Source organism: Bactrocera tryoni, chromosome 3 (genome assembly GCF_016617805.1).
Source record: "Bactrocera tryoni isolate S06 chromosome 3, CSIRO_BtryS06_freeze2, whole genome shotgun sequence".
Lineage (NCBI taxonomy): Eukaryota > Metazoa > Arthropoda > Insecta > Diptera > Tephritidae > Bactrocera > Bactrocera tryoni.
The window spans coordinates 64,441,674-64,468,484 of NC_052501.1; the positions used below are offsets into that span (position 1 = coordinate 64,441,674).

At 35.6% G+C, this 26,811-nt stretch overlaps 3 protein-coding genes across 8 annotated transcripts; all 3 read right to left on the reverse strand.

Moving 5' to 3' along the window:
• Positions 1-10,438: 10,438 nt before the first annotated feature.
• Positions 10,439-14,498, reverse strand: LOC120771805. 4 transcript variants are annotated; one of them, XM_040100009.1, is made up of 2 exons: positions 14,065-14,498; positions 10,439-13,270 (listed from the first exon to the last, which is right to left on the reverse strand). In XM_040100009.1, exon 2 carries the CDS (start codon positions 13,209-13,211, stop codon positions 10,635-10,637), a length of 2,577 nt encoding a protein of 858 aa, XP_039955943.1. In that variant the 5' UTR covers positions 13,212-13,270; positions 14,065-14,498; the 3' UTR covers positions 10,439-10,634. The 4 variants fall into 4 exon arrangements, with proteins under 4 accessions (XP_039955943.1, XP_039955945.1, XP_039955944.1 ...); XM_040100011.1 differs by lacking the exon at positions 14,065-14,498 and adding an exon at positions 13,486-13,687; XM_040100010.1 differs by lacking the exon at positions 14,065-14,498 and adding an exon at positions 13,481-13,687.
• Positions 14,499-16,665: 2,167 nt separating this feature from the next.
• On the reverse strand, positions 16,666-23,706 carry LOC120772714. Its single transcript, XM_040101462.1, has 5 exons — positions 23,246-23,706; positions 19,845-20,045; positions 17,814-17,951; positions 17,434-17,751; positions 16,666-17,369 (listed from the first exon to the last, which is right to left on the reverse strand). Exons 1-5 carry the CDS (start codon positions 23,474-23,476, stop codon positions 16,890-16,892), a joined length of 1,368 nt encoding a protein of 455 aa, XP_039957396.1. The 5' UTR covers positions 23,477-23,706; the 3' UTR covers positions 16,666-16,889.
• Positions 23,707-24,570: 864 nt separating this feature from the next.
• Positions 24,571-26,718, reverse strand: LOC120772593 (tRNA pseudouridine(38/39) synthase). Of its 3 annotated transcripts, XM_040101305.1 has the most exons (8): positions 26,369-26,718; positions 26,209-26,300; positions 25,654-26,148; positions 25,445-25,592; positions 25,165-25,383; positions 24,953-25,101; positions 24,760-24,875; positions 24,571-24,725 (listed from the first exon to the last, which is right to left on the reverse strand). In XM_040101305.1, exons 1-7 carry the CDS (start codon positions 26,647-26,649, stop codon positions 24,766-24,768), a joined length of 1,494 nt encoding a protein of 497 aa, XP_039957239.1. In that variant the 5' UTR covers positions 26,650-26,718; the 3' UTR covers positions 24,571-24,725; positions 24,760-24,765. The 3 variants fall into 3 exon arrangements, with proteins under 3 accessions (XP_039957239.1, XP_039957238.1, XP_039957240.1); XM_040101304.1 differs by having other exon boundaries at positions 24,571-24,875; XM_040101306.1 differs by lacking the exons at positions 24,571-24,725; positions 24,760-24,875 and having other exon boundaries at positions 25,010-25,101; positions 25,190-25,383.
• Positions 26,719-26,811: the final 93 nt, after the last annotated feature.

Genomic DNA, 26,811 nt, shown 5'->3' on the forward strand with positions numbered 1-26,811 from the left:
TCCTGACATCAAACAAACAGTCGTCGCACTTGCCACATGGCTCCAACGTCACTGTTGACAATCATAATTTCGAAGTCCTAGATAATTTCGTCTATCTTGGAACCACAATTAACAGCAACACAATGTGAGCCTCGAAATCCAACGCAGAATAACTCTTGCCAACAGGTGCTACTTTGGACTGAGTAAGCAATTGAGAAGTAAAGTCTTCTCTCGACGAACAAAGACCAAATTCTATAAGTTACTCATTATAGCCGCCCCGCTATATGGTGCAGTGGACGATAACAACATCTGATGAGTCGAGGTTACGAGTTTTCGAAAGAAAGATTCTGCGGAAGATGCGGATAATTACGAACGCACTTAAAAAATCACAAAAGAGCAATAATCTTATTTATTAGACTACCACGCATATTTGAATGACCTTACGACTGACCTAAATATCCACTTAATGAAATGCCAGCCAATATCTGACGAGTATAATATAAGCATATATAATCATACATACAATTTTACATCTCCACATTATCTACAAGCACTTGAAAGTCAGTGAAACCATAAAACCACAAGCTGAATTGCCAAAGTTACAATGCTCTAGTCAACCAAAAACGTACTACAACCGCAAAATACGAGTCTACGATAAAAGTAGCCGAGTGCGTAAATCAAACATACAAACATACATATTTCATATTTAACGCAAATCACAAAAAATGTTCTCAATATCTCGCCAAAACACGCCCCTACAATACATATGTGGACAATGTGACAAAAAAGTTCCTGAAATTGTAAATAGAAGGCAAAATATTTAATTATTCATCAATATTTATTTTGTAGCCTTCAACGTAATACACATGGCCTTGGGATGGCCTTCAGCTCCTTCAGCGAATTTTGATCGATGCTATTCATTGCGTTTTCGGTTTAAAATTCAATCACAATTGTAGCTCGGTGCGATGGTGCATTATCATCGAGTAAAACCCATGAATTGTTATTCCACAATTCCGGCCGTTTTCGACGGATGTCCTCACGCAAACACCTCAGTACAGCGAACTAGAACTCCTTATTGACTGTCTGTCCTCTGGAATATATTCATGCTTTTGCGTGTTTTTTTGATTCGGCTCGTTTTTCCATTCCAATGATTGTTGACTTGTATGTAAGTATGTCAAACACATAAACCCGAGACTTATCGGCAGTTATAATGTTCTCAATGAATGAAGCATGTCCAAAGTGACCTGTTTACATTGGTCTTTTCTTTCTCATATTCAGGTTTATCGGGACAAGTCCAGCAATAACGCGTTTCATACGCAAAATATCCAAAATTATTCGAACGGACTCACGAGAGATATCGAGCTCTCTTGACTGACGAGCTTCAAGCACCATATCCTTCACTTTTTTAATATTTTCATCAGGTCGGAGGTCGAAGGCCGTCCAGAACGAGGCATGTCTTCAACGATCTCTCGACCGTCTTTGAAGGTTTCGTATCACTCGTACACGAGAGATATCGAGCTCTCTTGTCTGACGAGTTTCAAGCACCATATCCTTCACTTTTTTAATATTTTCATCAGGTCGGAGGTCAAAAACCGTCCAGAACGAGGCATGTCTTCAACGATCTCTCGACCGTCTATGAAGGTTTTGTATCACTCTTAGGTTTGTGTTTTTGATAAAACTGAAACACAGCGATTCCGTACTCGAAATTTGATTGGAAGTACAAAATTTGAGACAAATTCTTTGTTCGATATTTTTTTCTTCTTCTTTTGTAAAAATCGCAACGTACTACTGAGGACTGGTTGAAGAATCACGCTCATATTTGGCATAGTAATCAAGGACAGTCCTACCAACTTATTTTTTGAAATATCATTTACCCGGAGAATTTTAACTACAATTTGGGGTACTCTTTTGTCACAATGTTTATCTTTTAACATATGTAGCTTACGGTGTCGTCAGTGATAAGCCGTATCACGCCTTTGTCTCTTTGACTAACCGTCAGCTGTAAACTTTATTTATATTAGCTGGTCTGTGAATGGGGAAAAGTGCGAAAGAAATATAAGTCAGTGAACTTTTCTAGTAAACACTCGTCAGTGAAGACAAATAAATATATATGCATATATGGTATGTAGATTTATATGTTTGTACATAAAACGCTTCGTTAACAACTGCGAACATTTACGAAAAAATGCCGCGAACAGATCAGTTGATTAATATGTCTCAAAAGCCATAAAATTATTAATAATATAATGTATTTTTTGTTATTTATGATAGGAAAACTCGCGTTAAGTCTCAGCTAAGTAATTGCTATAAATTCATTTCCGTTTCTCGGAAATTATGCTATGTAGCAAATCAAACAATCAACTGGTATAATTCACATAAACTGGCATAATCAACGAGAGATAGCATAGCGATGAGTTTTACTGGTATAATTAGTATATACATATATGTATAATATATGTATGTGTAATATATGTATATATATGGGGTATTCCATACCAAATCAACCCACTTCGGAATTAGCAGGGATAGTTGTCAAATTAATTGAAGTTTTTTTTGAGAAAAAAAATAAAAAAAAAAACAAATGGCGAACTTCCAAAAAAAATTATTAAAAAAAAAATTGTCAAATTTTCAAAAATGAAAAAAATAAATAAAAAAAATCGGCCCACTCCGGGATTAGCAAGGATAGTTGTCAAATTAATTGAAGTTTTTTTTTGAGGAAAAAACAAAAAAAAAAATGGCGAACTTGCAAAAAAAATGACGATTTTACTTAAAAAAAACCCGATTATTTTATATAATTGATCGTGTTAAATTTTTTTCGTGTATTTTTTCGAAAAGTTCATTCAAAAACAAAAATTTAAAAAAAAAATCCCCAAAAGTCAATATCTTTTTTCACATTTTTGAAAAATTCATAACTTTTTTGAAGTTGGACAAAAAATTTTGAAAAAATTCTCAAAAATGTTTTTCAAAGGGTAGAAAAGGATTGATAAGTTTCAGCAAAATCTAAAGGGGTCGGGTTCAAAAGTGGTCGATTTGGTATGGAATACCCCATATATATTCACATGTATACTCTCTTCAGTTGAATTCAATTCCAAATCTTTATTTTTGCTTCCCCAGCTAAATTTTTTAAGAAAGAAAATGTTGTCAGAAGATGCAAGCCCTGTACATATAAATTATAGACTGAACATGTTTTCCTGCTAAAATTTAGCCCACTGATGACCTCATACCTTTCATACTATTCCACTCGGAATGAGTTGAAAATAAAGAAACATCATTGCATTCCGAGTAATTAAACTAAGCGTTCGATTAATCGCTGTTCAACGGTAATACATTGTTGGCAATTGATGGCTTTGTATGAGCAGGTTATAGAGTATATGTATGTGACCTGGTCTACGAAAAGGGAGCTAATGTGCGAAAACTAGTTTTCTGGGAAACACCGTTATCTCGTTATTTCTCCGTTCACCGTTATTTCACGTTATCTCATTAATTTTGACACCTAAGCCCCCTTTCCGTAGACCAGGTCACATATTATATACACAATATTATCAATTTGAACAGAAGTAAGGAAGAGTAAGAATTTTATAATTTTTAACTTCATTTCATTAGACCAACCTTAACGGTTTAAATAAAGTCAGCGATATATACGGTATAAAGCCAACCGGGAATTTGATAATCGTATAATAGGTATATAGGAGATAAAGCCCGATTTTATCTACTTTTGTCATTACATTACATATTTTTTTCTTATATTATGTTTTTTTCTTTTCTTTTATTTTTTTCAGTTATAGCCGAGTTCTCAACAGCGCGCCAGTCGTTCAGTGCTACAGTATCCAGAACGAAGCTGCGCAAGGCTCATTTTCACCGATCTTAACCTGTTTGGATCGGTGAGTATTAATTTAAGTTTTTCGTCACTGAAGCAACGCCTTGCAGTAGGGTTGCTCCGTATCCTCCTGACACGTGCTAGCATTGACCCACCCCGGGACCGGTGGAATTTTTTTCGCGTTTGCGCCAAACTCCACCTCGGTCTGGTGTAATACATGCAATGGATTGAGCCATCTTAGGATCTGCTCAGGTCTTAACACACAGGGAGTGAACTACAAGTTACGTAGCCCCATGTTGCCTACGCACTACCGCGACCTTCTCCTCTACGGCTGTGCATCCTGCACCTAGTTCGCCAGAGGACCTCCACGGTCCATAAGAGCTCAAACAGGCAACATGGGATTCGGATCTGCCATCTACAACGAAATAAAACCGACCCTCTCAACTCCTGGGATGACGTAATTTTTTGCGACGAGACGAAGATAATGGTACATAATCATAAAGGACCCAACAATGTTTGGAGAAAGCCTATTACAAGTTTTAAGGGAAAAATACAGCTGAAACAAAAACTTGGCTTGATGTTTCCGGGTACTGCCCTAGGAAAATCAACCATTAAATATTGATATGCCAAGTTTACACGCCAAAAAGAAATTTTTATCAACGAAAGCATCAAAAAAGTCTGCTAGATAGTTTTGGATGAGCGTAAAGTGAACTTGTTCGAGATAGTAGGAGCTATAAAGTGCCAATATCTGGGTATGAGAAAGCTCTGTGTAAACTAGGTGCCGTGCGAGCCTACTTTTGACCAAAAACAACAACGAGTTGATTTTTGCGTCTATAAGTTACAATGGATGAAACATGGTTCATCATTTCACTCCAAAGTCAAATTGACAGTCCTCCGAGTGGACTGAAGTTGTTGGACCCGCTTCGAAAAGTAAAACAACGCAACAGTCAGCTGACAAGGTTACAGCATCTATATTTTGGGATTAAATAAATTTGATTGATTATCTTGAAAAATAAAAGACCACCTACAGCGCCTATTACTTAGCGTTATTGGAACGTTTGAAGGACGAAATTGCCGAAATGCGGCCATGTCACAAGTCAGTGAAAACGTTGGCAAAAATCCATGAATCCATGAATCCATGACCACCGTATTCAGCAGATTTGTCTGCGTGTGAATTTTCTTGCTCCCCAAACAAAAATTGCCGCACCGTTGAACCCATCGAAGAGAAAAAACGAAATAAGCTGAAGGAGCTGAAGGTCATCCCAAAATTTGCTTATAAAAAGGATTCGAGGACTTGAAAAGTCGTTTGCATAGGTGTATTACTTCTGGTTGGGATTATTTTGAAGGCGACAAATTAAATATTGATGATTATTTATTTTGCATTTTAGTTAAAATTTCTGGATAGATTTTTTATTACATACCTTCTATGAAAATTCTATAAAGCCTTACCTAAAAAGCCGAACATCTCGAGAAGTATTAATGATAGCGATTTTGGCCTTGGACCTTTTTTTGTAGCAAATAAAATTTCCTACAAGTTTGTCATGTACATTTTTTCTATAGCTCTTGTCATTTACGAGATAATGCGAATTTCGGGGAAAAGTCAGGTTTAGAGCCCCGTATTACCTCGCCGGTGTGAGTTACGACTTTGTTGCACTGGGCACTTTTGTAGAGTGAACAATTCTGAGAAATATGCGTCTAAAGTCAAAGCGATGCCATAAAATACCTCTGATCTGTAGAAATTTAAAGATAAAAAATCAAGATTGTAGTGTATTTTCTATGGAAAATTTGTGCATGCCTTGGTCCGGTTCTTAATGTTAATATTAAAGGCTAAAATTTTCAGGGAACTTTTTTAGGGTATTTTCAAAGAAATTTCGTGACGAGATTGAAAAAAAAATAAGAGTTAAAAAAAACACCCTAATATATACACATATATGTATATGTATATAAGTATAAAGTATAATTACATAATTCGAAATATTTACTTTTTAGCTTCTTGCTCTAGATTTGTCTCTATCAAATAGTTTTTTAAGCTAAAATGATACAACTTCATCCAAAACTTATTAAGTTTTCCCTGCGAATGTTTAAATCGTCTTGGATTTCTTCTTGTTTATTTCGGTTTTAGAGAACTAATATTGAAGTTTCTGTAGAAAACATTTAAGATGCGTCGACTCATCATGTGGATTCAGGACGTTTCGTCTATAATAAAATAGTCTCCTTTTATTTCATTTGTCGGCATCTTGATTTGGCGGTGTTTTGATTGCCGGAATACTAAATTTCGAGAGTTTGATAGTCGGCATTACATTATACACCCGTTTTAGTTAAAACCTTAACTTAGGACTTGGACGATGAGAAAAAAAACTGAAAATTGGAGTTTTGGCAGAAGTTTTTACAAAAAAATGAAAATTGCAGTGAAAATTTCGCAAAATTTTTTTTCTTGTTACCGAAAAAAATCCTTCGTTCCAGTCTTTAAGAATTATATCTCAAAGACCTGCGTACAATTTCACTAAGATCGGTTGAGTAGTTCTCGATAAAACTTGCGAAACGACTTCAAAAACACAGTTTCGCGAAAAAAGCGCTTAAAGACGGTGCACTTAGCCTAGCTCGAGCGCACAAGTTTTCAAGGCTGTATCTCCGATTACTCGAATCAACTTGAAAACTTACGACAATATTCTAGAGATGTTGTAGAATTTAAGAAGACAATATAAAAAATCGATTTTTTGAAGCCCTTAAACCCATGTAACCCCTTAACTTCAATGCAATTGAGTGGAGTTGAAAATCGTAAAACGGCATAAGTCCGGGAATTATTCTAAAATAAGATGGATTTTTATCAAGTTGTGGTCACTCTTAAATATTTAAGCCTATACGTCTTTCTTGATCAGTTTCAGTTCAACAAAGGGTAAGTATCATATTTTAGCCAGATCTTATGTTCTCCTTAAGTGATTGTACTTTGGTAGACTGATGTATTTTAATGCTTTCTGGACAAAACATGAAGCAGCGCAATTAAAAAATGAGATCGAGATCGAATAGTAGTTAAACGGCAACTCCAATCTCTACAAGTTATTCCCCATCAGAAGATCTTGGAGTATATTACAAAAATTTTCTCAAAATAAAAAAATAAAATTAAGTGACTCTCTTCACTAACTACGAATAAAAGTGCAGATAACGGTAAAAAATATTAGTCATCACAACAAATCTGAAAAAATAACCTGCTGGGAATTACCCTCTTCAATTTTCAATAATAAAATATCAAATGAAAAATAAAGGAATCACTTTGGTAATGGTAATGAATGAAGCACTTCCACGCGTCTTAACGAATTTCTTCCTTTCTTTTGTTTGCTTGTCAAATCTCGGTATCTCCCTGTTTGCTCACATTAAAAACACTAATTGGCAATAAAATGGTTCGATTAAGAGCGAGGGTGTGGAAAATTTTTTTTAATGAATCTTCTTACAAAAATATGCACGAATTCACACACCTACTTTCTGGTTGCATGTAAAGTACATTTTATTGAAAAATTATACACATACAAGTGCATGTACAAGTACATTTGTACGTATGTATGTATGTATGTCAACATTTAACTGTTGCTTTCTTTTACGAGACCGAAATGTTAATGGAATGCTAAGCGAGCCACATTTATTAAATGTTGATTTCCAAACGATACATCGCGGAAAATATTCATACACACCTAGAAACGAAAACAAATCCAGGTTTGCCCACGAGCCGAACGCGTGATGGGTACTTTTTTAAAAGGCTTAAATAAAATTAAGAGAGTTATGTATAATGTCAGTCAAGTCTCTTGTTATTTTTTATGTGACCTTTTTAGCAACGAAATATAATAAAAAAAAAAAACTTTTATAATATTTCCTTTGGGAAGTCCAAAGATGTTCAGCCTATTTCTGCCTCAATGGGTATGTAAAGAGCAACCTGAAGATTCAATAGCTGCCATTTCATCCAGAAAAAAACGGATAGGTGTGGTTTATGGGCCGGTGGAATTATCGGTCCATATTTCTTTAAAAATGATGCCGATGATAACGTAACCGTTTTGGGCCGAGGGTTCGGCCACAAAGATCGTGTGTTATCACACCGTTAGACTTTTTCCTGTGGGTATATGTAAAGTCTAAAGTCTATGCGGGCAATCCCGCTTCGATTTAGGCCTTGGAGCAAACATCACGCGTGTCATTTGCCTGTTACTAGTCGAAATTTTATAACGTGTCATCGAAAATTGGATTCAACGGATGGACCATCTGAGGCGTATCTTCAAAAAATAATTGCCAAATAATGTTCCTTCGAATGATAATAAACATTCCCCATTAAATTTGAAGTTTCTGTGTTTTTTCTTTAAAAAATTATCTTCGAAGGCGGTGCAACAATTATACCGGTCATACAAATTTTTAATACTAATTTTATAATACAATTTGTCTTTAAGCTTAAAATAAGCTGACTCAATCGACAGTCCGGTGTGAAATGATGGTACCATGTTTTAGCCATTGTCACATATCGTTGTTGTTGTTTTAACGGACGATCCAAACGGGGTTAGATCGCCGAAAGAACAGCCCTTGGTCGGATGAAATCCGAGACAATTCCGGTGCGCAGAACCGGCTGTCGTGGGAATTGGTCACATATCGTCGTAAGGTTCGGCTTTTATTGAAATAGACCCTAGGTCACAGTGCAATCCTTATTTACTTATCTAATCTATACGGTTTTATTACGATTTAACAGCTTAAAAAACTCTTCAGATCGATTTTGAGCTCGCGCGGCACCCACTTACTTATTCACAATACTATATGTACATATGTACATATATTCAGCAAGTTCCTTTAATATCTTTAGGGTATCAGATAGTTCTAATAACTCTACTTTACGGTCATCCAAAATTATTTTGGGACTTTTTTGGTGTTCCACGGTATCAGCCTCTTTAGTGGCGACCGTTAAACTTAAACGACTTCTCACAGTTTATTTTCCTGGTTCAGAGTAAAACTATTGTTCTTCAAGCTAAACCTTGACTTCCACATTATTTTCACCCAAAAAAGTATTGCTTTATTAATACTTGAAGTGCCTTTTATTAATTTTTTGTAAACAAATACAAGCTACTTCACTCAAAAACTATATATCTAATAGTTTGACAGCTCTCAAATTCGTAAACGTATTTGTAGAAAGTTGCCGGTGTCTAAAAGTCATATGATCTTAATAACAGTAAGACCATCTACTTATATATCAGCCTATGAACTTTTCAGCCCAACTGTTAGTTTTCGAAAAAAATACAGATTATATTTCTTATTTTTCATAAAGTAATTATTTACTTTCCTGAATTCCCATTTACCAACTCAAAGCTTGAGATTTTTTATAAAAACGTTATAGAGTTTATGAAAAATTATATTAAATGTATAGAAACATTTGCAAGAATATATAGTCTTCTTTGACTCATATATGTATATATGTATGTACATATGTATGTATATATCTTTTCCCCATAACCGGTCAGCTTATAAGCGATTATTAGTCAAATAATTTCTTTATAAGAACAAAAAATTGAAAACAGTCTACTAAACACGTTTTGTTGACGTTAGCAATTTATATAAATATAAATGTATAGCAAAAAAAAAACAAGTTCTGCAATATGCAAATAGATCGTTAAAGAAAGCAATAACACAAAAGTAAACAAAAGTGTTACTGGAAGTATTTTTAGCGAGCATTTCAATATTATTAACTGCAAACCTAATTAAAAAATACTAAAAAAAAACAAAATTGCAAATGTTGCAAAAGTGATTCATAGATTCTACTTTTTAAAGAAAGTACGTGTATGAGCGGCAGGCGACATTGAATAAAGGTAAGGGATCGCATTAAACTATAAGACAATATCCATAAAGCCACTCGCTTTGCTAGAAGGAATTGAGTTATAGTATAAATGTTAAAGTATATTACATTTTCAAATCTTTAGGTCATATTCTTAAAAATTATTTTAGTACGTCAAAAACCGCCAAGATTTTATCTAATTTTAGAAAAATTTTAATATTTATAGTAAAGACAAATGTATAATAAACACAAATTTGTGGCGGTTCAGAAATGTCAATGAAGTGTTGGAATGTTTACCATAATTCAGGAGTTTATATTAACGAATATTAAACCAGCTGTTCCTGCTATTTAAAACTGCCATTCTCCGGACTGTTTTGAGCTCAAACCGAAAAAAATGCACTCTTTCAAGATCCAAGATTGCAGCCGCTAGACTGCAACTAAATAAAGTTTAATGCCGCTTAGTGAATTAAAAGTCAATGATAACGATTTACGGAACGAACCCGAATGATGACTTTTTGCTCGGCTGTATTTGTTAAAACTATTTGAAGAACACTTTTAGCCGCTAGAAAAAACAACTAATTTAATTAAAGATATAAAAATTTGTCTAATAAATTAAAGACCAGTTTTTTGAATACATTTTAATATTCGTTGATTTATTTATTACCAAACATGTTCATGTTTTCTATTTTTATTGTTTTGCTTTGTCATTTCAATAATTATGAATTAGTTTGTAAATTTTGTATATTTTAAAAATAATTTCATTTTTCATTCATATGTACATACGTTTGTTGGTTTGTTTAATACATAAGTATATGTACATGTATTTTTTTAAATGTAATAATTGCTATTAAAAATAATCCTATATTTTAATTAATTAATTCTAATGTTGAATTGTTTATTTTGTTTTGAACAAATTAAACATTAAATCTAGCACATTGGGAAAGCATTCTTTTTCGTAGAGGAAACCAATCAAATTTACAAAACTGGCGCTGAGAGAGAACGACCGAGTGGGGAATGAGCGCAGTTTGCCTAGCAACAGCGAACCTACCCCTGCGTAACAACAATTATAGTGTTACCCGTCATATTGCCGTCCATACAACCCGAACCGTCTATACTGCCACCACCCGAGCCATCGGCACCATTATTGCCTCCACCATCACCATTTTCCATTGTCAGCGTATCACAGTGCACACCCGTCTGCACATGCGTATGCAGCATATCGACATCGTCAAAATGTAAACTACATTCGCCACATTTAAATCTCGGCTGCTTTGAGTTCGGGTGTTTGTTGTCCGAATGCGTACGCAGCGTTTGTGGCATCGAGAATGTTTTGCGGCAGTTATCCACGGCGCAAGCATAGGAGCGCAGTTGATGCGTTTGCCGGTGGCGATATAGTATCGCTTTTGATTTGAAGCTCTTGTTACAGATGTTGCAGGTAGGTGTGCGCGCAGCGGATTGATGTGTCTTCATATGCATCTTTAGCATGCCTGGACCCTTAAAGCTTTTAAGACAGATTTCACATTGCGGTTGCTTCTTGCAATTTGCACGTATCCAATTCGAATGTTGGTGCATGTGATTATGCAGTGCTTTAAATTGTTTAAACTCATGACGGCATAAATTACACACATGGCGACCGGAACCGAGCACAGTCGTTTGCTGACTTATAATTTCGGCAATAAATTTGGGATCGAAATCCAAATCGTCCGAGGCCCCTGATGTCGCTATTGAGGATGCGGTGGCAACTAGTTGCCGTGAATTGGCAACGGCTTTGGAATTCGATTTACGTTGACGTTTGGGTGTTGGTGTTTGGCTGCCTACAGATGCGCCGCTACCTGATCCAACACCACCGCCACCGCCACCACCACCACTTGCAACACTGCTGACCGTTTGATTAAAATCGACAACGTTCTGCATTTCCGTTCCGCAAGCTGCTTGCAGCACTTCTTTTACGTCGCTTTCAACAAGCTCTTCATCGTCTGTGGCTGCTTCCAGCACAGTGTACTGCAGAGGATCACCGTTCTCTCCAACCAAATGTTGCTGACTGCCATCTTCATCACTAATAAATTCGGTACCATCTCCTTCCATCACATGCATCACATCTGCACCATCATCTTCCAGCATTTCCTCTTCATCCATGTGTATCTCTTCGATAATATCATCATCGTCATGCAGTTGCATATGTTGCTGCTGACTTGCATCACCATCACAATCGCTCAGCTGTTGATAGTGTTGGGTATGATGATGTTGCTGATGATGTGAATGACCTACATTCGAGGTGGTTACAGTTACATCCTCAAGGTACTCCAGTTCTTGTGCTTCGCCTTGCGATAAATTATCTTCATCTACGATTGTATGGTGGCCAGCTAGCAACTGCTGATGAGTGATCTGATCATCTTCTACCACAATTGTTTCACAGATTTGTTCTTGTTCATCATCTTCTTCCAGATCGGCTTCATCATCGATCAGGTGATGCTCGTCGGGCGTTATCAATGTTTCATCATCTACTATCGTCGTGGTACCATCTTCGGAAGTGGTTACCATCACGCTTGTTCCATTCGCCGTAGTGGCAATAGTACGCTGTGGCATCACGTGTACCAACTGCAATGTTTGCTGCCCATTCGGTTGCTGTATCAATTGTAATGTCTGTCCGTTAGATGTTTGTATAATTTGTGGCGTGAATTGCGGTTGCGCAGCAACAGCGTTAGAGGATGGGTTTGCTTGTACCGTTGAGCCATTCGGCGTACTTATTATCTGCGCAATCTGTGGAGGTCCAGCGTGTGTGACAATTTGCGCTGTGGTAATTATTTGCCCATTGGGTAGAACAATTTGTTGTGGCAAGGCGGCTGTGGAAATTAGTTGTTGGGGTTGTGGCGGTTGTTGCTGCAAGGACGTTTGTGTAGTTTGCAAATGTTGAGTTGCAGGTTGTGCCTGTGTTCGCGGCGGTGTTACATTCTGCACCATTGTTTGCAACGACACATGTTCAAGTGTTTGTTGTTGTTGTTGTTGCACCTGCTGTGGCAATAAATGTGACTTTTTCGACTGCCGTTGAGATTTACGTGATGTACTAACGGCCTTCCGTTTACTTGGCTGTTGTTGTTGTTGTTGCAGTTGTAAATGCTGCACTTGTTGCAGTTGTTGATTTTGAGGCTGATGCTGTTGCTGCTGCTGTGATTGTTGCTGCTGTTGCTGTTGCGGCTGTAGAATTATTTGCTGTTGTTGTAATTGTAATTGATTTTGCTGCGTCTGTAACTGAAATTGTGTCTGCGGCTGTATTAGTTGCAATTTAGGTGGCTTCTGAGACAACATTTTTTGCGGCGATGCGTCTAGCTTCATATCATTGGTTTCTTCTATGACCACACGTACAGTTAAACTTTTAATGTATTCCCTTAATTCTTTGTCGCTGCGTTCAACCTGTTTCTTAAAGGCATGACACCGCGACACGGCGTGAACGCATTGCACACAAATTTTATCGGGCCAACCTTCAGTATTTTCAATATTTACAGTGGCACACTCCATCAGCATCTCAGCGATTTTCTCACTAAATAATGGACGCATATCTTTACGCTCTGCTATGCATACTCGACAAATCTTGTCCAGCTCAAGAACTTTTTTACGCTCCATCTTCCTTCAGGACTACTACTTTTAGATGTGTATCAAAATTATAAAGTATAGCGCAGAACCTAAAATAATAGTTTTATATAAATATTAGACTCAACATAAATATCTCAGCACAAAGATGCAATTGTACATAAAGTCATTAACATCTTATCTTTATGGTAAATTAATAGATTGAATGCATCTTTTATCTTTCATACATATATTGAAACAAATCTATAAAATGATAACTATGTACAAATAACATAAACAATTTTATCCAATATTTACATTACATTACAATTTGTATTTAATTGGACCACTTTTTTATCAAGACATTGTTTTTAAAAACCAAAGATTTAGAATGTTTGGCCACCCTTTTGATTTAATTGCTACATCCTTTCACTTGGATTGTCTCAACTAGTCTAATTTAAAATATATATATAACATTTAAACAAAAACATTTAACAAAAAAAAAAAAAAATAACTACTGTGAGCACCGAACGAGTCAGCACTACAATATCAACGTAACAAAAATGAATGGTGGGAACACTAGCTACGCGGCAATTTTAATCTTTGCTACAAACATGCAAAAATGAGATGGTGTTATTTTTAGTCTTGACACATAGTGGCACGAGCGAGTGAAAAGAAATATGCAATGAAAAGCAGAAGCAGCAACGTCTACTGTTCCAAAAAAAAAAAAACACATCCAATTTAGTTGATTTTACATTATTGCATTGCACTAATTTTGACAGCACTAACAAAATTAAGCGATAGGAAGAATTGTTAGAGCTTTTTAATAATGCATCTATCAATTTACCAGATCTTTATTTGCACTTTCACATTTTAAAATTTCACAGCGCTGTAGCACATAACTTACCTGCTACACTCTTTACTTATTAGGAAATCTTCCGAATATCAAATTTTTTTTTATTTTTGAATTCACCAAAGATATACACGATTCACGTCACCTTATCCAGTTTAATTTTGCGCTTGACAACTTATGTCTACAGCCGATATATTTGCGAACACCAATTTACCAATTAAGACCGTATTTCCATAATAATTGCACCCACGATACAATTAGCGCAATATAAACCGTTATAAAAACATTAAACAGTAAAAAAACGAAATAACTAGATTTTCTTATGTGAAATTTTATTGCGATATATCTGAAATTTCTTTTTTAATAAGAGCGTTTACGCTGTATACGTCCTTTTGTCTTCTTCTGTCGTCGGTGAATCACAATGGCTGCCGTTTGCATTTTCTATGCGGTGCGCTGAATTCGTTTCGTTTCGTTCGTTAGTAGGCTTCGTGCAAGAAAGACGATTCGATTGTCGTTGCTGTAGTCGGCTGTTACAGTGGTGTAGTGAAACTAGTTTTTGCTCGTCTTGCAAGCCATCTGCTCTTTTGCTGAACAAAGATGGAAATAAGGCGCTTAATATTCATGCGTGCAACAGAGATGTTACTGAATGCTAATTTAATATTTATCGGTGACTGCAGTCATCTGTTTTGTTGATATCATTAAAATAATGTTGCCAGATGATTACAATATTATATATCCATTACAAATGTTTATGTAAACAAAAACATTGTTCACGCGGTTTACGTACTTGGAAACTTTAATTTATACAATATAACTCTTTATTATAACCTTGTTATAGCCTTGACAGACGGCAGCGTTAATCCAGATTAACTGTGCATTTAATCAGATCCAAATTTGTAGGTGACAGACGGCAGCTATACGAGTTTGAAACTCTCATAAACAGCTCATTGTCCTTTTTATAATATTTTCAATGAAAATTGAGAGAAGATAAACATTACGGTTGTTAGCCGACCAATTTTTACCAAACCATTTTTTATTACAAAAACATATCAACACATTATTTTTAAAACTGCATCATAACATAGAAGTTTTATTGATATTATATTGAGAATTTGATAAACAGCTGTCAGGGTTGCTTGTATTTCATTCACAATAGATGAAAATTGGCCATTTTTAACAATGTTGCCAACGAAAATCTCACAAACTCCCTAAAATTTTTAGAGTTATTTTTGGATTCAGCAACGGAGTTAGCTGTGGTAACTCCTGAATTAATCCCGAAAAAAGCAATTAATCTGGTTTAACGCTGCCGTCTGTCAATGCTATTACCAATGTAAAAATGAGAAAAAATTAAACTCGATAGTAATATTCCTTTCAAAGTAAAATAATTACTTAATCTCCAAAGATTATGCGGCTATCATTTCTTACTTGCGGTTTATAGCTTCTAATTCACTTAAAAATCTAGAAACTGTAAAAGTTTTTGTATTTATCAAAATATTTAGAGTGGTAATTTTATAACTTCAGTAATTAAAAATTAATTATGACCAAATAAAATGTTTACTTACCAGGCGACAACGCCAACACCAAAAACTAAAACCACTTTACAACTCGCGCTCCATATTTGGGCGCAAATTTGTGTTAGAGAGAGTTCGCAGATAAATTTTGTTGCGGCGTTTGCCATACGACTTAATGCACGCACTCTTTTTTATTTATCAAAACTTTTTCATTCACTCACACTCACGGCAAACACTCGTTATTATATGCGAATTGATTTTTGCTGGTAGTAATACAATAAATTGCACACCACCCTGTTATTCTAGCCCCTTTAAAATGAGCAATTAAACTTTTCCAACTAGCCAACTTTGCGACTGTATTGAGAATTACTATTTCTTGCTTGGACTATTGTAGAATTGAAAGAACTTTTTGATATAGTAACAACAGCGTTTGAAGTTGAAGATTTTATTTTTAGTCTCACTTTTTGTTTACGTGATGGTTGTGGAAATTTAAGTTATGTGAATTTCGCAAATATTCTGTCTTTTATGTTTTTTCACAAGCGAACCAAGAGAGAACAGAAGTGTCACATCGAAAGCTGAAGGAATCCGACACGAAACTAAATTTGTAAACGAGTAGAGCAGTGCAACAGAAAAATAATAGAAACATATGTACACATGGGTTGTGTTGGAATGGATCTCGTAGGTTTTGTTGTTGATTCTAGTTAGATTTTGCCGCAACAACAGTAGTGGCGGAATTTGAGTATGTTTTCCTTTCATCTTTTATATGATGTAAACTGAGCAACAGGACTTGCGTTTGCAAATTGGCAAACTGTGCGCTGATGTGTGTGAGTGAGATAGCGGGAGCGGGCTTTTAACAAAACATGTCTAAAAGTGTTAAGAGCGAAAGGATTTTTGGTAGTGCTTTTTTGTTGTTACGTTAATGCTGCCAGATTTATAAGAGCAACATCACTAATTTCGTACAGTGGAACAAAGTTACAAAAGTTACGCTACAATTATAAGGTAGTAAATAAGATAAGCTTTCGCTAGTTAGAATTTAAAAATATTTATTTCGAAATATTCATAATAATTTTTTTTGCTTTCAAATTTTAGAACACATCAACATTTATTGAAACGAAAATCAGCTCAAATACTAAAGCAGTTTAGCTCTGGTTTGTTTTCATGAAAAAAAATTTAATATGTTAAATTTATTGGAATGTATAGTCAAAAGCCTTTAGGGACTTTAAGCATGCTCCATGCCAACATACATGTGTTTTCATTATATAATATATTAATATCTTCGATAATACTATTATAATAACAAAAATTTTCGTAGCGCTCCACGCCTCTCTCTCTCTCATATTTTATGCTCCACATAACTATCTCCAAAACTTATGCTGAGGAAGCTGCCAACTTGTAAAGTTTCTTCTCCTCCTTCTTGCTCCATATGCGCACCATGTTGAATACCACCACCAACAGTACCACAGCTACTGCAATGCTACCAGCTACAAACCACGGATAGAAACCCGGATAAGGATGAGAATCGTAGTAGGTGTTAACATCCCAATTGGGTGTTTGTGTAAAATTTTCGGTGTCGGCCATTTCCAAACGTTCGAATTTTTTTTCTTCCCCCGAGTGTAGTGTAATTGACGTAAGATGTGTGGAATCGGGTGTTTCATAAACTGGTTCGGCGCTCTCAATACGCGTAAAGGTAACCTCGCCACGATGGATTTCATTGCGGTAGCGTTTTATGCCATAACCAAAGTAGTCGAACACATCAGCATTGAATTGTTGATGGTGCTCGGCCCACTGACCGATCACTTCCACCTTGACCGAAGTACGTGGGTCCATGAAACGTCCAAAATAAGCTTTCTAATGAATGAAACTAGAGCTTAATAAAAATACAACTAATCGCATACAGTATGAATTCGCTTACCGCCGTCACATCTACACCGCCAACACCCAAATCATTCAATTCCAATACAGCGCCCGCATGCTCGAACAATAATGGCAAATGATCCAAATTTTTATTATATATAGTGCTCACATTAACGTGGACCTTCTCGACAAAACCATATTTTACGCTGCCATATATTTGCTTCGGCTCGCTATTCGGATTGTTGAGACTGGAGCGATCGAGCAACGTTTTGTAGCTGGTCGTTACATTGACCCAGGGCAAATAGGTTATGTTGCGCAATTCATACATGAGCGGCTCTATTTCGACGAGCACATTAATGTTGGAATCTTGTCCATACTATAAAAGATTACGTAGATTATAAAAGGCAAAGCTTGTTACGTTTAAATGTTTAGACTTACAAAGTTGTCCTCGAAAATCATTACAATGCAGGCAAAGAGGTCAGATGTGATGTTTGTGACAAGATCGGTGTGGCTGAAGTGACAGAGCTCCGTCTTTGCACGATCCACATCAGTGGCTTTGCCAATATAACTCAGTTGCTAAACAGTAGATTAAAAGAGAAACGAAATTTAAAAAATATGTGGTGTAATAAAATAATTGTTGGTGTACCAAAAAACTAATTTCTTGTTATTGTTGTAACGGGTACTTAATTCCCGTTACGATGGAAGTTAGTTGAGTCCGAAGTCTGATTGGCTTATTGTTTGATGTCGTCGACGTAGTTGAGGAATGACCTCTTGATGCTCTTAGGAGGCGGTTCCGTTCCAAGCAGGTGACTACAGGTATGATTTCTGCGAAAGCACTCCAGCAGGAACTGCTTGGAGCGGAGTTCATAAGGCATCCCGTTCTAGTTCGGAGTGATGTGTTCTGACAAGCTTGGAGCTTCCTCGTCTGCGTTTCACTGTATCCAGCCGACCATATTGTTGCGTCGTAGTTACCGGCCGGCCGACCGATTTTGTTGCGGCTCTGTACTTTGGCAACAATCGGCGTCGTATGTGGAGTAAAGGAGCACTGACTGTCGACAGTGACACCTAAAATTATAGGGTTCAGTCAGAATTTGAACGCCATTGACTGCAATATTGAGGTCCAGTTTGAGAATATGGTCGCTCTGGATTTAGTGGGGAAGAGGGTTGAGTTCTGTGCAGCGAGGAAGCGGGAAAGGTCGGAGAGATAGCCGTTTACTATAGTAATTTTTAATACAGTCTTTGCAGTTGTTGTCTTAGCGGCAGAGTTCTCCCGAATTGACGGTCCTTATCTTCTTCACTGGCGTAGACACCGCCTACGCGGTTATAGCCGAGTTAACAACAGCGCGTCAGTCATTCCTTCTTTTCGCAAGGTGGCGCCAATTGGAGATTCCAAGCGAAGTCAGGTCCAACTTCACCAGGTCTTTAAAACCTCTTTCTCTGCTTCCCCCGGCAGATACTGTGTCGAATAGTTTCAGAGCTGGAGTGTTTTCGTCCATTCGGACGACATGACCTAGCCAGCGTAGCCTCTATTTTTTAATTCGCTGAACTATGTAAATGTCATCGTATATTTCATCGTTTTATCGAATGCGATATTCGCCGTGGCCGACGCGCAAAGGACCATAAATCTTTTGTAGAACCTTTCTCTCGAAAACTCATAACACCGACTCATCAGATGTTGTCCGCGTTCATGCCTCTTCACCATATAGCAAGACGATAATAATCAGTGTCTTATAGAATTTAGTGTTTGTTCGTCAAGAGAGGACTGACGGTCCTTGGCCGGATAAAAATCCGGGTTCGTGTCGGTTACGTAGACCCGACTGTCGTCCGAACGAAACTATTTCCTTGTTAATGGCCTTTCACCATCAGTCATAACAAGTAGAATAGACTAAACTTCAAAACAAACTGATAATCGCTCACCTGTCATCTCAAATCATTTGAAATAGTATGCATAATGCTATCTAAACATTACATTTCGAAAGTATTAACTTAAGCTATGACCAATGTATTAATATTCATGACGTGCGTAAATGTGATTCAATTTATCGTATAATTTATAAAGTAAGTAACCGAAACGCTCGAGCAGCGCCAGATTTTGCAGTCCCCTAATTATCGTAATCAATTTAAATTGATATCGTCTGCCAGAATAAGATGTCAAGTTTAAGAAAGATGTTTAACAGAGTTAATAATAATATATACAAATAAAAGCTACGGATATTTATTTAATAATTTGTTAATATTATTTGTTGAGTAAAAGAGTTGTTTGCACGCTTACTGTCGCACATGCTTGCATTTGCTGTTATTTTCTAAACCAAGTGTGAAAAGTTATGTATATTTGTTGTCACATGATATCTGTGCAGACTAAGTCAAAAGTGGAGATCCAATGTGATGTGATTATTTGTCATAATTTGATTTGCATTCAGTGAACACTTCTTAAAATAGTATACTGCCGTTAATTTAAATTTTTCTCACCTCTTTCGGATTCAGTTCCTGTGCGAAATTCTCCAGCACCATATTGTATGGCACCCAAGCAAGCAATGGGTTTTTCACACCATTGCAAATGTCTTTGTGCGAGCCGCGTCCTCTCAGTTCGCCATTGCGCAGTTTGAAGAAATAGTAACTATCCTTATATGAGGTGCCATGATCCTTACACATAGTCTCCATGAAACTCTCCTGCAATGCACAAATTTTGTAATTTGTTATTATAACGGTATTTGGATGTCAAAAATCATATGTAAATTAATTAAATGGCATTTGATTGAGTGAGTATTGAATAATGATGTATGATGATTGTATCTGGAGCCATGATTTTCTTTTTAACAGAAAATAAAAGATAAAGGGATTTGAAAAATTAATATACAGTGCACTCGGGAAAACGTCAACTAATTGACGTTTACGAATGTAAAATTTTTAAATAAAAAACATATATTCTTTTAAAGGTTTTTATTAATTATAAACTAAAACCAAACATAAACAAATTCATAAAGGAAACAAATAAGCATTTAAAAAATAGGTTATTTTTTCCTGCTGCTTTTTCCTTCCACCACTTGGAATAGAGCCTTCGCTCTTAAACGTCTTAATACATTTAAGTAATTTTGCTCAACATTCTCGCATTGAGCCCAATCCACAGGCCTGTCTAATACTTCGATGGCTTCGCTTGGTTTTATTGTCTGCACATTTGTATCTAAATCGTTCTCCTCATCATCGAGCACTTCTAATTACTCAATTTCACACGAATTAGAAATATTATCCAGCAAAATATCTTCATTCCACTCCTGCATATACATATGTATGATGTATAGGCAACCTGAAGAAACAAATTCAAAATTACCTGTCGTGTTGTTCAAACAATTTTAAAACTCGATAAACGTGAGGGTTTAGTTCATTAAGCAAATCAACTGCAAGCTCATATTTTCATAGTTCATATTTTCTTTCAGTATGCTTAACGGTATATGGTATCTTCCTTCCACTTTTGGTTGTTTTGAGCTCATTTTGGTAATGTGATACTTCCGAAAACATTAAAGCAACTGAACATAAATAAAAAGATAATACGTGCAGTTGCACTTACTTCCAATTCTACTTATAAGGGGAAAATATTAGTTAAAAATGTATCTAAAAATTAGACTTGAAACCCAGATCGGATTAAAAAGAAATGTTCAATTCTAAGCCCACAAGATTAGTTTTAGAGCTCTCACAATTTTTGTGTTTGTGTACTTCGTTTTTATTCATATTGGTTATTTTTAGAAAAGGAAAGGTTATTTTTAGTAAAATATCAACAGTTAAGCTCTTTTTAAATTAAAAAATCTGTTACTTCGTATACATATGTAAATAGTATTTTTTTTCCTAAAATCATATTAAAATAATGATTTTTGCATCTTTGAAATATAAACAAAGACAAGAAAATGTAAATAAATACTAGAACCATAAATTATTTACCAACAATCAGCTGTTTATCAACCAACTATTGAGCTCATATTCTTCGTTTTGGAATATCCCACGCTTTTATGATAACGACATTTCCTCATTTAACTCACATAAAACACACCATGCGTTCTTTTAAATTTCATTTCTTATCATTATTGCCGCGAGAAGGCTTTCCAAAGAAAGCACATAAATCCCATTAATGCCTACAATTGCGAGCCGAAATCAAAGCGAATGGTGCCAATTAATTGAGTAGACAAACAATTGAGTGTAGATAATATTGCCTTGCAAATGTGATTTTTTTGACATTTTTTTTTTTTTGTTTTTTTTTCATATGCACATACCTTGTGTAAACTCAATTCAACCGTTATTAGATGGTGGTGCGACGACTTTTCTTGTTATTTACTTTCATTTGATATTTTCTGAATAGTTTATCAACCAAAGAATGCAAAAAAGTGGCTGGCTATGCATTTTTAAGATATTTCTGCCCCACTAGATCATAGAACATGAAATGACTTGGAATTCTGTACAAATGGTTACTACTTTTAATTTGTCCTAATACTTAACCTCAAATGACATCGAGGTTAATGGTGGCTTCTTTCAATTTTGTTAATGTAACTGCTTTTATTTAGTAATAATTAATTTATGATCGCTATTTAAGGCTTCTAAGTATAAGACAGCGATATGCACTAGTTATCCGACAAGGGTTAATTTAGTTTTCTACTAGTTAAAGCGGATGTTGCATTATGTCATATTTAAATTTGAACTGTAAGTACAAAAAGGCCGAGAAAATTAATAATTATATCGAATGATTTTTTTTCATAGATACTAATTTTGAGCTTAGTTAACTATAAGTGTATGTAAACTTATTACTATGTATGTAGTAAATAAAACCGTAACAGACACCCATCATAAATTTAAAGCCGTGTTTTTACGATAACGTTTAGCAAATTAATGCTATTTGACATTTTCATTGCTAAGAAAACTTGTTTTCCAGCCAAGCATTGCCTCATTGTTGCACTGGCGCATATGCGTCTATATATGTATATGCAAGCGCATGTAACTCCTTGTTGTTTAAATACACATGCATGTACACATATTTACGTACTCGTGCTCATTTCTATGTCATGTATTTTTTTACCAAATTTGGTTTGTTCTTGTCAATGAAGAATCTATTTTTGGTTGGTGTGAGGTAATTTAGTTGCACTGGAATATTTTGTTAACAGCTTCATATACAGTGTGGGGTCATTGAATAGAGCAACTTGCTAGTTGACCTTGCACTTTTTATAGAAATTATTTTTTGATGTTTAATCATAGTCATCTATGGTTTAATGTCTTTATTAGTGAAATAAACTAATTGTTTCACTAGTACAAGTATTTTAGGTCGATTGACATTATAACGGCATTTCTACTATGAAAGATGCCAAAAGCAAAAACTGGCGACTGTCGGGCGAAACGTTCGATTTGGCGAGAAATGTGATTAGACAATAAATTCTTTATTTTTATATGTAACTGCAATGGCTAAGTAATATAATTTATGTATAACAAACAACTTAAACTTAGACAGCTGAATATGTCCTAATTATGATGAATTTTAAATTCTATGATGTCGGAGAACTCGGAACTTAAAACTGTGTGCCTACTGGTGGAATTAAAGCTAAATTTTTCGTGCCGCGTAAATCGCTACTTTGTTCTCCCTAAGTTATTATCATCTATATTTAATTTAATATTATTATTATATTTTTTTTTTAATTTGATAATGGTAATTATTTTATTTTTTATAAGCATTTTTGTTTTGAAAAACCTTATATTTTCGCCACTTTTACTTTCGTATGGCAGCACCACTTTAGAACGGAAATGCAATAGAAACGTTATGATAAAAGGGCGTTTAAAAATTTTTTTAATAAATCGGTACACGTTTTCTACTTCTTATAGTATACTCTTGCTCTTACCTTCTCCTTTGTGGTGAGCGTTGTGGCCAGCACTTTGCAATTAGGATCATCATCTATAGGATTCACATGCTTCTCAATATCTGCCAGCAGCATTGGTTGAGTGCGTATGCAAAATCTGTCATTTTCCTCGTAAGCGTTGACCGCTGTGTAGCTGCACTGCAGCACTATCAACAACAAAATACTTGCAAAATAACCCGAGCACAGGGACAACATGCCACCGCTTGAGTGCATTTTGTTGCGTTACTCTGTTGTGACACCAGAAGTCAGCTTGTAACAAATGAAGTGTCACACTTTTTATAAATAAATTTATAAATTATGTGCTTGGTGTGTCAAAGCATACACTCCTTACACTTCGTTTTTGTTGTTGTTGCTGTTCTGTTAATAAATGCAAAATTTTAATTTCTCCAATACGCACAACTTAAACATCGGCGGAAATTGCACAAATTCGACCGCGCGATAGAAACGCAAAAACTCAACTGAACAAGGTGTTAAGCATTCGAATTCAAATCGATTTATCAGCTGCTGTATTAATATCAGAATATTGTATGCACTGTAAAAAAGCTACAAAAAGCATTGACTGTTAGCAATGAAGCGCGCAAGTCAGTAGCGCTATTACTAAATTGATCAGTTATCGCGTCATTACAACTTCATTTTTAGTTATTGGATAGCAAAGCAAATACATATGCATAAATTCAAATATTTGTTAGAGTTTTTCAAAAATACTGTCGTTATCATCTCGCGATACTTTTGTTGAGACTAATCGGATTATTGTATTAAATAAATGCAGATAAGATAAATCTAATTGTATGGATTGTGATTTATATATGGCTAAACTATTTATTGGTATGCTTTTTATACCATGAACGGGATATAAGTTTGTGGCGAAATTGTAATATCCAGAAGGAAACTTCGAAGGCCATATAAACATATATATGAATAATCATCGATATCAGATGAGTAGATTTAACTATGCCCGTCTGTCTGTGTATACGCAAACAAGTTTTTCAGTTTTTAAGACATCGATCTGAAGGTTCTTTTCTCCCCAAAAAGCTGCTCAGTTGTCGAAATTGGTCCTTGTACGGAAAACTTTTTTTATTTGACAAGATATCTGCACAAAATTTGGCATGAATTATTGCCCCAAGTAACCGTACAATCCCCGTCAGATCGGGCCACTATGGCATATAGCTGCCATACAAATTGACCAATCAAAATCAAGTTGTTCTATGGAAACTGTTTTATTTGTGAAGGGTATTCTGGCTTTGGTGCAACCGAAGTAGAAGTTTCTAGTTATATAATTCTTATGTGTGTGTAATTATGTATAAGAGTTAATGTTTTATAAGATAAGCATTTATTTTTTGAAATATAGAAATAGTGCATTCATTCTCTTTTAACTTTCAAATATGTTCTTCTTAAAGATGACACTACAATATACCGCATATGCAGCGCGTAGATATTTTGTAAAGTGGCTAACATATGATTGCCCATAAACAAACAAATTAAAATATTTTTTTTTGTGTGTGTTACGTTTTAGCCATCGTTTTCGTTACTAAGTTGCTTTGTGCTACTGGATCATTGGTAACTATCAAACGCTGCTTTTTAACGAAATGTTCAATGCGATTTTCCAAACTCTCTGTAAAAAGTAACAATTTTGAATAATAAGTAATTGTGAATAAACAGTTAAAGCCCATATATATTGTATATACGTACCACAACGTTTGCGGTTTAAAAGTTGTTGATATTGACGTGGACGAACCCCGTCTTGCAACAACCAAGCCTGCGCTTGCACTGGTGCAGATTGATATTCTTTTTGATATATGCTTTCTAATTGGTGCAACACATCGCGTATCATGGTACTTCTGTAATAAGATAATATTTAATTTGTAAGTATCGCAAATTATAATTAGAATAGCGACACTAACTTGATATTGTATTGCATCCATTCACCTTGCACATTCTCGATGAGTTTTTGTAGGTGTTCATCACCGTATATCCAAGCAGTTGTATGCGCCTCTCCTTCTTCTGAATTTGCTGAAACCCCATTATTTACAGCATTATCAGTGGGTTGTATGGTATGCTCGCGGAATTCACAGTGAAAGAGATTTAATGGCAAACCGATAGCCGGTGTATATTGCGGCTTGCTGACGACACAATTTTGACAAATTTTGTAAGAGTTTTATTATAAATCTAATAAATACTCACCATGGGTTTTTGGCTACATCCAGCAATTCACTTATTACTTCCGGCTGCTCTTTACCCTCACCTATGAGCAGTAAAACTGCCATAATACAGCGAATTTGATGCCAAAGGAAGGCATTAGCTCTTATTTCTAACATATACATGGCATATCCTGCATAAAATATGAAACAATCAATATACGTTTTTTTTAACTATAATTTCATTGATCTAACCTTCCATGGAATTTTTTTCGCATTGTTCCACTTCGCACCTTTGTACCGTAGCTTTAAATACTTGCCTTACATAATTTGTTACGCCATTGTTAACATCCATTTTGCAAAAATTTCGGAAGTCTGTATGTCTTGCTAGCAATTCACAGGCCTTTTGCATAGCCTCTATATTTAAATCGCCTTTTGGAAAGTAATAACGGTATGTGCGCTCGACACAATCGAAACGAGCGCTGTACACTGGATTGCGGAGCGGCATCCATGCCACCGCTTGTATGTTGCGCGGAAGTACACGGTTTAATAATGCGCAATAATCAATTTCATTAGTTAATGATTCAGTTAAAAGTTGTTGTTCCGATGGAAATTTGCTGCGTAAATCGATTGATATAACTTGGCAGAAGGCGCTTACTTCTTTGTCAGTGCGTCCACAACGGTGGTAATTTGCAGTTTCGCGAGACTCGATCAAGCAGGTGCGGATTAGCGCTTGAAATAGGTGGTGTTCTGGGAGAATATTTTAATCATAAATAAAATAAGTTTTAAAGATTATGGGTTACTTTGTACCTATTGTAGCATTTGAATCTTCTTGAGTTGCCAAGCCGTGGTAGTCCCAGCCGAAATAAAGCAATTTCATCAGCACGTGCCGCTTGTGGCTTCTATGAACAATTAACAAATTATATAGCTATGTATATGAACAGTTACGACATTTTTATTTTAATATTACTTTTTAAAATCAAATTTACGTTTCTGTGGCTTTTGTATTGGTTGTGCCTTAGTTTCTTGAGTTTTTTCTGTATTGTCGTTAGCGTCCAGGCTAGCGAGTTCTCCATAAAATTCACTGTCATTTTGTCCCAGCTTTTTTTGCAACAAATTTCTTATCTGGAAGTTATATGCATCTAATTGTAAAACCTTGGCTATCAGCTCCTCTTTGCTCCATTGAAGTATTTCTTCCCGGTTTACACGACCCTTTCCGCGTTTGTTTATTTGTACCTTTTTATCACTCATTGTCCTGTTTGCAATTAGTATTGTAAACAATGTGATTGTTTATCGAATAAAGTAGCGGTGTTTGACATTTGTCGAAAATCCAGCAAAACAAATTCTATCAAGAGATCATGTGTAGATTTTTTGTGGGGTTATCAACTAAATTATTTTTTACCCCATTTTGTA

Excerpts from the sequence above, each read along its gene's own strand:
- LOC120771805 (XM_040100009.1), bottom strand. The coding sequence starts at position 13,211 with ATGGAGCGTAAAAAAGTTCTTGAGCTGGACAAGATTTGTCGAGTATGC.
- LOC120772714 (XM_040101462.1), bottom strand. The coding sequence starts at position 23,476 with ATGCACTCAAGCGGTGGCATGTTGTCCCTGTGCTCGGGTTATTTTGCA. Across the intron at positions 20,046-23,245 it reads CGCTCACCACAAAGGAGAAG|GAGAGTTTCATGGAGACTAT; the intron begins GTAAGAGCAAGA and ends TGTGCATTGCAG. Across the intron at positions 17,952-19,844 it reads AGGAACTGAATCCGAAAGAG|CAACTGAGTTATATTGGCAA; the intron begins GTGAGAAAAATT and ends TCTACTGTTTAG.
- LOC120772593 (XM_040101305.1), bottom strand. The coding sequence starts at position 26,649 with ATGAGTGATAAAAAGGTACAAATAAACAAACGCGGAAAGGGTCGTGTA. Across the intron at positions 25,384-25,444 it reads GATGTAGCCAAAAACCCATG|CAAGCCGCAATATACACCGG; the intron begins GTGAGTATTTAT and ends TTGTGTCGTCAG. Across the intron at positions 24,876-24,952 it reads TTTAAACCGCAAACGTTGTG|AGAGTTTGGAAAATCGCATT; the intron begins GTACGTATATAC and ends TACTTTTTACAG.